Source organism: Arachis hypogaea, chromosome 15, assembly GCF_003086295.3.
Source record: "Arachis hypogaea cultivar Tifrunner chromosome 15, arahy.Tifrunner.gnm2.J5K5, whole genome shotgun sequence".
NCBI lineage: Eukaryota > Viridiplantae > Streptophyta > Magnoliopsida > Fabales > Fabaceae > Arachis > Arachis hypogaea.
In genome coordinates this window covers 19,326,992-19,336,892 of record NC_092050.1, presented here as the reverse complement: position 1 = coordinate 19,336,892, position 9,901 = coordinate 19,326,992, and the positions used below count along the sequence as shown (strand labels likewise).

The 9,901-nt window shown below is 34.1% G+C and overlaps 1 protein-coding gene across 1 annotated transcript; it reads right to left on the bottom strand.

Annotated features, from left to right (window-relative positions):
* Positions 1-7,581: 7,581 nt before the first annotated feature.
* Positions 7,582-8,890, bottom strand: LOC140179141 (uncharacterized). The gene is made up of 3 exons (XM_072217784.1): positions 8,504-8,890; positions 8,196-8,372; positions 7,582-7,728 (listed from the first exon to the last, which is right to left on the bottom strand). The coding sequence occupies exons 1-3, from the start codon at positions 8,888-8,890 to the stop codon at positions 7,582-7,584; spliced, it is 711 nt and encodes a 236-aa protein (XP_072073885.1).
* Between the last annotated feature and the right edge of the window lie 1,011 nt (positions 8,891-9,901).

Genomic DNA, 9,901 nt, shown 5'->3' with positions numbered 1-9,901 from the left:
TCAATTATTTTTTAAAAATAAAAACTTATCCGAAATAAATAAAAAAATAGAAATGAAGATGAGAGGGATGTGATGAGGGTTAAAAAAATGACAGAAGCAAAGAAGAAGGTGTGCAAATCTAGCTTAAAAAAATGAAAATAGAGGGAGCTGGAATTGATCTGGAAAATGACGGCAGTGATGCAGTGAAATCCGTGGCGGTGACGCAGTGAGGCCGTGGCAGTGGCAACCTGCCATGGCGGGGATGGAGCGATGTGGTAACCTGTAACTGCGAGAGAAGAAGGCACAATGAGATGCAATGGAGGAGGAGGAGCGACAATTCGCGAAAGTGAGAATGGGACGACGTGGTGACCTTTAACTGCAGGAGAAAATGGAGCGACGCGGTGACCCGTAATCACGAGAGGAGGAGGAGGAAAAAGAAGAAGGTGGAAGAAGAAGAGGCTAAATGATGGGGATAAATTTGGAATTTGAAAAATATTAAGAGTATATTTGTTTAAAAATAAAATTTAAGTTGTGTTGTAAGTTAAATATTTGTGACTTATTATTTTAGAGAAACATAAAATACATGTATTTTATGTGTCTTTGTGTGTAACTGTATTTTTTCTTTTTTATGTCTCATCAAACAAATATTAAACGTGTGTAACTATGTCTAGACATGGATGCTTACCAAATAGGTTTTAAATGTAGAGGAGCTGACGTCTCATGAGTAATTGCATGAACTCTAGACTGACGGAAGATTAATGTCGGTTAGGAATTTTCACAAAAATAATCACATTGCAAGTATAGTTCCAAACCAACAAACAATCCTCAATCAAAGTTTAATTTGTTTGTCACAAGTACAAACCCCAATAAAAATAAACTGAAGTATTCAAACCTCGGGTTGTCTCTCAAAGAATTGCAGAGAAGTGTGCATATCATAGGTTATGATGGACAGTATTTTTGGGATTTTATAATAAGAGGCAAGAAAATAAAATGGCAAGAAAATAAACTAATAACTAAGAAAGCTCTTAGCAAGGAAAGAGAATTAGAAGTCCTATCCTCATTATCATCTTCGATTGTGATGGTAATTGTCTCTTACTTTCACTTAGTTAACCTCTAACAAATGAAGGAAATTCAAATGAGCAAAATTGACTCTAGTCCACAAGTCTTAATCAAGGATTAACTTTTGTGGAATTCAAGCCAACTAGCAATCCTCAATCACCAATCAACAAAAGAGTTTGATAACTCAAGAGTCTCTAATTACTCAACCCAAACCAAGAGTACAAAATTCTACGCTAAAACCAAGCCAAGCATTTTATCAAACATTTGGAAGGCATAAAATAAAAGTATAGAAAATTAACAAGAAATATAAAATCTATGACTTTCCAAACCAAGAAAGTAACAATAACAACTCAATTAAACAATAAAAGACATAAAAACATAAATTGTATTAATTGAAATTAAAATCAACAAAGTGCTCATAAACATGAAAGTAACAAATAGAAGAAATTAACAAGAAGAACTAAGAAAGCAAGGATGTAGTAACAAGAAATTGCAATGAAAACTAAATCAAGATAAGAAATAAAAGCTAAATCTAAGAGAGATTAACCTAATTCTACCCTAAATTCTAGAGAGAAGAGAGAGCTTCTCTCTCTAGAAACTTAACCTAAAACATGCTAAAACCAATTATGACTACTTTTGTCTTCCCAGCTCCATCCCCAACCTCTTGTCTTCATTTTCGGGCTTGAAACTGGGCCAAAAGCAGCCCAAAAATCGCCCCAAGTGTATTCCCTTTATTGCAGCATGTGACGCTCGTTACGCGTACGCGATGCTTGGACAAAGCTCCTGTGCACTCGTACGCATCAGTCATGCGTACGCGTTGGTTGGAAGATGGCATGATCACGCGTATGCTTCAGCCACGCGCACGCGTCGGTTCCAACTTCTCAAATCTTCAATTTCTTGTGTTCCTTCCACTTTAACATGCTTCTTTTTCATTCTCTATGCCATTCCTGCTCTATAAATCCTGTAATCACTTAACAAATGCGTCACGGTATCGAATGATAATAATAGAGGGTTAAAAATTAGTGTTTTTAAGGCCTAGGAAACATGTTCTTAGCTATAACACAAAATTCGGAAGAAAACTTAAAAATATGCAAATTATATGGATAAGTGTGAGTAAAATTGATAAAATCCACTCAATTCGATCTAAAATAAGCCATAAAATAGTGGTTCATCATAGACCGACCGAATTGGGCCAACGAGGTCGGATCGATGGTCAAGTCTAGAACACTTATAATCTTTACTCTTTGTAATATGAGAATTTATCGTGTGATATGGGAACCGATGAATGGTTTTTCTCTGCAATATTTATTCTATTCTATTTTAACAATGTGGATCAATTTGAGATTAAATTTTATCTTATTGATTTTTTAAAGTTTTAAGTTAAAAATAATAATATACCTATAATGTTAACATGGGAGGCAATTAATGAATCGGAGCATGAACATCTATTTGCTCTCTCACAGAGGAAAAATGTCAGTAAATATTTTCACAAAAATTATCGTGTTGCAAGTATAGTTCTAAACCGACAATTAAACCTCAATCAACGTTTAGATTGTTTGTCACAAATACAAACCCAATAAAATAATCGAAGTATTCAAACCTCGGGTCGTCTCTCAAGGAATTGCAGGGAAATATGTTTCTTATTGGTTATGGAAAAGTATATTTTTGGGGTTTTTGAAATAAGGAACAAGAAAATATAGATTGCGAGAAAAATAAATTAATAACTAAGAAAGCTCTTAGCAAGGAAAGAGAATTAGAAGTCCTATCCTCATTATCATCATCAATTGTGATGGTAAAAGTGAATTGCCTTCACTTAGTTAACCTCTAACCAATGGAGGAAGGTCAAGTGCATAAAATCAACTTGAGTTCACAAGTCCTAGTCAACTCATAATAAGAGACTAGCTTTAGTGAATTTCAAGCTAACCGGCAATCTCCAATCTCCAATTACCATTCAACAAAAGACTTTTGATAACTCAAGAGTCTCTAATTAACCAATCCAAGTCAAGAGCATAAAAATCTAAATTAAAATCCAACCAAGCATTTTATCAAACACTTGGAAGGCACAAATTAAAAGTATAGAAAAGTAATAAGAGAATGTAAAATCTAAGATACCCAATTGCAAGACAACAATAACCAATAATTAAAGAAAGAACAATAACATAAAAATATAAATTACATTAATATAAATCAAAGGGATCAAGAGTGCATCAACAATGAAGTAAACAAACGGAAGCAATAACAAATAAATTAAAAGAAGTAAGTTGCTAAAACAAACAAGAGTAAAGGAAAACTAAATTAAAACAAGATGAAAATCTGAATCTAAGAAGAAATAAGACTAAAACCCTAAAACCTAGAGAGAGGAGAGAGCCTCTCTCTCTTTAGAAAACCTACATCTAAAACCTAAAGTGTGTATGAATGAGAAGTGAATGATTCTCCTTTCCAGTTCCACTCTGCAGCCTCTAATCTTCACTTTCGGGCTTGAAACTTGGCCAAAAGCAGCCTAGAAATCGCCCCCAATGTTTTCTGTTTAATGCAGCACGTGATGCTCATCACGCATACGCGTCAACCACGCGTACGCATCGCTGGACTTTTCACTGGTCACGCGTAGGCGTCAGCCACGCCTGCGCGTCATCTCTCGAATGCACCAGTCACGCGTACGCGTCGCCCATGCATGCGCATCGCTACCAGATTCTGAAATCCTTAATTTCTTGTGTTCCTTCTACTTTTACATGCTTCCTTTCCATTCTCTAAGTCATTCCTGCCCTATAAACCCTGAAAACACTTAACAAACATATCACGGCATCGAATGGTAATAAGAGAAGATTAAAATTAGCGAATTTAAGGCCAAAGAAGCATGTTTTCAATCATAGCACAAAATTAGAAAGGAAAATGTAAAACATACGAATTACATGAATAAGTGTATGAATAATTGATAAAATACACTCAATTCAATACAAAATAAACCGCAAAATAGTGGTTTATCACTCTCGAAGCACTTAAAAATTTGTCTTATAATATATACTTACTGAACTAATATAATTGCATATAAGTTTCATGATGACTATTTATACGTGTTCATACCTAGCCAATGATACATAGATAAAGGAAAAACGAAATTCCGAGGATTGTTTTCAATCAGGTTGGATGGGTAATTTGTAAAAGCACTCCAAAATTTAAGTCAATAGTGTACTTGTTAAGAAATTTGAAATATGTTTACCTGTTTTGGAACCCTCATTTTTATATATTTTTCGTGTATTTATTGAATATTTATTGTCAGATATACGTTTATATTTTCTGCTAGCCATTTTGCCGACTTGGCATTGTATTTGCATTTTAAGTCTTTTGCCTTTTATGCGTAACGTTGGTAATGCCCTATTTATTGTAGTTAGAATCTTGCGTGCCCGTTACTTGTCCACAACAGTGCCCTCAACTTGGGCTTCATGATTTTGCGACTTTGTCATGTGTGCCCAAGTTTGATAGATCGGACCCTGTTCCTTGGGCCTTCGAAGGGGTTTCTTTTTGGGATTTTTTAGACGCCAAAAAATTCCTTTTGAAAAAAACTCCGTTCAATTTATCCAAGCGGTTTTTTATTGATTCTTGGTTCCTGAACCGTCACCCCTTCTCTCTCTTCTCTCCATCAATCAACTCATTTAATGAAGTATTAATTCCTTGAGAAGATAAACATTAGTTTCATTTCCACTTTCTTCGTTTTACCTTTTTGTTTCCGCGTTTTACTTCTTGGAGAGAAAACAGAGGGATTTCTTCTTCAAGGGATTTCCTTACCCCTTCTTACTCTCTGCTAAAAGTTTCCTGGACATTTGCAACCTTTGCTCCCTACCCTTTTCTTTTCACAGCGACTATCATGTTCAAGTAAGGGTTTTCTTTTCCTTCGCATTCTTGTATTTATTTTGCTATTTCTTATAATTTGATGAGGCGCATTCATTCTTAGAATATGATATCTTCTTGGGTCGTTTAATATTTTTTGGATAGTCTGAGTTGTTGTGATAGCTGTCTGTAGTGGGGGTACCACTGTTAGGTTTTGGTCTTTATCCCCTTGAAGGTTTTGATAATGTGTAAGGTTCTCACTTTGAGAAAAAAGGTTCTTATTTGGGAGACTTTTGGTGGCTTTAGAAAAGAAAATCTTCTTTTGTTACAATGGGAAAGAAATTTTTCTTTCGTGACATAGTGGTGGTGCCCTTGTAGGTATACCCGATATGCCGAGAAAGAAAGTGATCGCCTCTCGAGAACGGGTTGGGACATCATCCTCTAGACAGACTCCCCGACCTCCTCAACACACAGGTCGACAACGCTTTGATCCATACTCATGGGTTTCCGAGGAAATTAAATCTACTCCCTCCACTATCACAGAAGATGAGCTTGAGACCATGCGTGTTGCCGGGGCCATTTTTTATTCCGATTTGGGTAATCTATAAGTACTTTTCGTTCCTCATCGGGATGATCGGATTTGCCATTTTAATCATCATGCAAGCTCCCGCCCAGACTGATTGTGGATGTACAAAATTCTCTTTACTTGCCTAGGAGTCTGCCTTTTGTTTACCGACTTTAAACAAGATATTTTAAGTTACACCGGTTGTGCACCTTCACAATTGCACCCAAATTCCTGGGCTACCATCTGTGGTTTTGAATTATTATGTTCGTTCCTAGGATTGACTGCCACTTATAGGGCCTTTTTCTATTTTTTTACTCTAACAATGCCTTTCAGTGCCAAGGTCGTGGATTTATCTCTTTTCAAGGTATCCCTAATAGAAGAATTTTTACTTTTATCATGGCTTCAAAGAAAAGTTTTTTAAGATTGAAAGGGTAGAGAGGACTACACCTTTTTTCATGGCCTTGGAAGATGAAAAAAGGTTTAATTTATATTGGAATTTCAACGTGCCGTCCCCTAAGATCCAGTTACAGGTCATCAATGCTCCCGAGGTTGCGAGCATTCAAATGCTCTCGGAACTTTGGAATGACATGCTCATATCTCTACGGACTATTTTGGTCGATGAGCATGCTGCTCGGAACGTCGTTGGTAAAATCCTTATGTTTTCTAAATTTGCACTTTATTGCCTTTTACCGTTTTCCTGATTTCATTACCTTATTAGTTTAACCCCCTCCTTTTCCTTCGTTGTTGATATGGCTAGTGGTTTGAAAGTTATTATAGCTATAAGGAGGAGATTGACTTCCTCGGACGTGAATGATGCCATCAACCCGGGTAATAGTGACCGGGTTTCCTCTTCAGCTACATCGAGCAATGTTCCTCTTCCTCCAAAATTCAGCTCGGGAGATGGCCATAAAGTTCACGATGTGGAAGATGTTTCTCCTCCCCCTTCTCCTACTAAAAAGAAATAAAGGAGGGGTAAGAGTACTGTAGCTAAAACCCCTTCCTTGAATTTATTTGGTTGCATTCTGGAGAAAGAGTCCCAAGCTTCTGAATTTGTTGACGAGTACTTGCTGACTGAGAAGACCAAGTCTGGTTTAGCCAAGCTTCCCTTGGAGGAGACCCTGCCACAGGTGCAAAGAATGCTGCTTCGCTCAGCCACTTACATCAGGGATGTGGAAAAAGAAATTTCTATCTTCCGATCTGAAGTGTTGGAGCAGGAAAAGGATTTAAAAGAGGCTAGGTTGGAGGTTGAAAATTTGAATAGGTCTGTTAAGACTCTTAGAGAAGAGAAGCAAAGTATTGAGGCCAAATTCAAGACCTTGGAGGAGGCAAAGGCGACTTCCGTCATCAAGAAAGAAAAATATAAAAAGCAAATTTCAGAACTCATGCAACGAGTTGACGAGCTCTCCCTTTCGGTGAGGAAGATTGAGCAAGCTGTTGTGGACGTAGCTTTTGACATTGAGAAAAATATGCTTGACCAAATCAAACTCATAGCTCCTGACTTGGATGCCTCCAACGTCGGGGTCTTTAAAAAGGTGGTAGATAGGAAGATAGTTGATATCATTTGATTTCCCTTTGTAAAAATACTTAAGTCTTTAAGTCGAAACTTTCTCAAGTAACGTTTAATTTATGTTTTCCCATTTTAAGCAACCTTAGTCTTTGTTGCTTTTTGAACTTTAACTTAAATAGCTTTTTGCTACATTACTTACCATTTTGCTGGTTTTAATATCTGTTAGTTTCTCGCCCTTCTTAGCCTTGGTTTGGTAAAGCTTTTACTTTTCAAAAGTAGCTCAAAAGATAGCTTTTTAAAATCTGCCGCACTTGTGTTTCGTTAAATCAAATTAAAAATGACTTTTAAAAATTATAAAAAATTATAATAAACATATTTATAACAGTTTGGTAAAACAGTTTTTAAAAATTAAAAAAATTATAATAAACATATTTATAATGAAGAATAATTTTTTTTTTCAAATTCTTTAAAATTTCATATAATATTTTAAAATAAAATAATTTTAAATAAAAAATTCATAATAAACATAGACATAATAAATAAACCTTTTATTTTTTAACTTTAAAATTTTATATAAGTATCATAAAAAATTATTTTATCCTAAACATCATCACTAAAAATACTAAACTACCTAAATCACTATAACCTAATTTTTTCCACCAATCAAACTTGATGCTATATTATTTCGAACAATCTCCATAGTTCCAAGAAACTCAATTCCAACTTTTTCAACTTCATTTTCAGCTTCACCTTCATCGCCATCTTCATCTTCTTCTTCAAGCTCAACATCTATCTAGTCATATTTTTTAAACTTACGATCACTTGTAGAATAACGTCTAATGTAGTTATGCAGTACCATTGTTGCAATAACAATTTGAACTTGTTTTTTATAGCTAAAACTAGACATATCTAGTAAAATTTTTCATCTCTTTTTTCAAATTCTAAATGTACATTCTATCACGCTTTTAAGTAAAGAATGAGCATAGTTATATATTTCATAGTAACCAAAAGGTCCATTAACATGATGAAATTCTGGCAAATGATATGTTATTCCTTTGTATGGTCCTAGATAACCTATCTTTTCTGGATAGCCTGCATCTACTAAATAGTATTACCTGTATATTATTAAATGAAAGAAAACATGATAAGAAATTAAATCTACATATGTAGTATATAATTTAATCTTAAAGGTAATCAAGTATTACCTGGTGGAGGTTTTGGAAAGTTCAACTCAAATATACCAATTGCATATAAAAATACTCTTGTGTCATAAGTTGTCCCTTCCCAACCTGCCAAAGCAAAAGTAAATTCCATAACCAAATTACATGCAGCTATAACATTTTGGGTTGGAATTTTCTTTCTACCAATAAATCGAATTTGGTCTTCAACAGAAACAATCACTAGCACATGAGTTTCATTTATAGCACCAATTGCATCCTATAATTAACATAATTAGAGCATCAATTTTGCAAATAATATAAAGTAAATCTAATACCAAAACATGCAATGAAAGATAATGTTTTTTTATTATTTATAATATTTTTTAAAATAAATAATATATAAATTACCTTAAAGTGAGGCCAATATCTATCATCATTTCTTAATTTTGTAGGCACTTCTTTAAAATCATGATCCTTTGGTTGTATGATGTCTGTGGCCATTTTGCACACAGCTTGTAGCACTTCTTCAATTTTTTGACTTATTATTTCACCAAAATATTGAAATGGCTCCTTAATAGACTTATTTGAGTTTCCATCTCCTAGTACAAATAGAAAAATTGCTAGCATTTCTGCAGCACTTATTCTCTTTGAGGCACATAAAACATAGTTTGTTTCCAAATCATAGCATAGTCTTTTAAAAACATCTTTTTCCATCCTAAACATACTGCAACAACGACTATTATTCCCTTCTAATATCTCTTTAAGCCATCTGTTTTCGGTTTGTGTAAAAGTCATACATGATTTTTTATAGATATACTTAACATAATATTGTAAGACCAAATATGCTGTGGAAGTTAAAACTCGATCAAATTCTTGCTATTCATCATAATCAATTTTCATATTCCAATGCGTTGTATAATAGTTATATTAAAAGAAAGAACACAAGGATTAAAAAAAATTAGAATAATATATCTAGAAATGAAAGTACTGTAATTTTTATTTGCAATAAAAAAGAACAAATGAATAAAAAAGATCCAAGCAAATGAACGTAAACAGCAGACACAACTCATTGTCTAGTAATAAAATCTTAAAAGTTTTGTAAACAAATTGTTCTCCTTCTCCTCTTGATCATTCTTTTCATTCATTAACCATGCAAGTTTGACTTCTTTATGCTTTAAGGCAACGAACATCTCTCTTTTATCTTTATCCAAGAAAAGTCGAGTTACAAATGTATAAATTTATCCAAGTGGATCTATATCCAGTATAGCATCCAATTCTTCTATTATTTGAGTTATACTAGGTCCCAAAGTATCATTCTTATTGGAGCTCCTACGTTCCACAGTCTCACAAAGTCTATCAATTTGGTGTGACAGTTTTTTAGCACCTCCAACTTTTTTTTTGCTTTTTTGTTGGTATTAGCATTAGTGAAGTTTTCTTTTTTTTTTTTTCAATGTTTATAACTCTAGACTCAGGCTCTATATCAGAATCCTCCTCACTAACTTCAAGTTGTGTATCTTTCTCAATTGAAGAAGGAACTAGTCTGAAAGATGGAGTCCAAACATATTCTCTTGTTGCAGCTGTTCTTTGAAACATCCTAAACAAAGTAGCCTGAAAATCTGGATGAATTCCTTCTTTTCTAAATTTTTTAGCCTTTGAAATAACCTACATAAAATATTGATACTTGTAATAATTATATATATCAATGTGTATGCTACTATACTTATCAAACTAAGTCTAAAAATACTAACTGCTAATTTTTTATCCCACCATTCTTCACTTGCATCAATTATTTTTTTAGCAGAATCC

Coding starts and splice junctions, on each gene's coding strand:
- LOC140179141 (XM_072217784.1), bottom strand. CDS start 8,890: ATGACTTTTACACAAACCGAAAACAGATGGCTTAAAGAGATATTAGAA. Junction 8,373..8,503: donor GATATTGGCCTCACTTTAAG/GTAATTTATATA, acceptor TGTTAATTATAG/GATGCAATTGGTGCTATAAA. Junction 7,729..8,195: donor GGACAACTTATGACACAAGA/GTATTTTTATAT, acceptor AAATATGACTAG/ATAGATGTTGAGCTTGAAGA.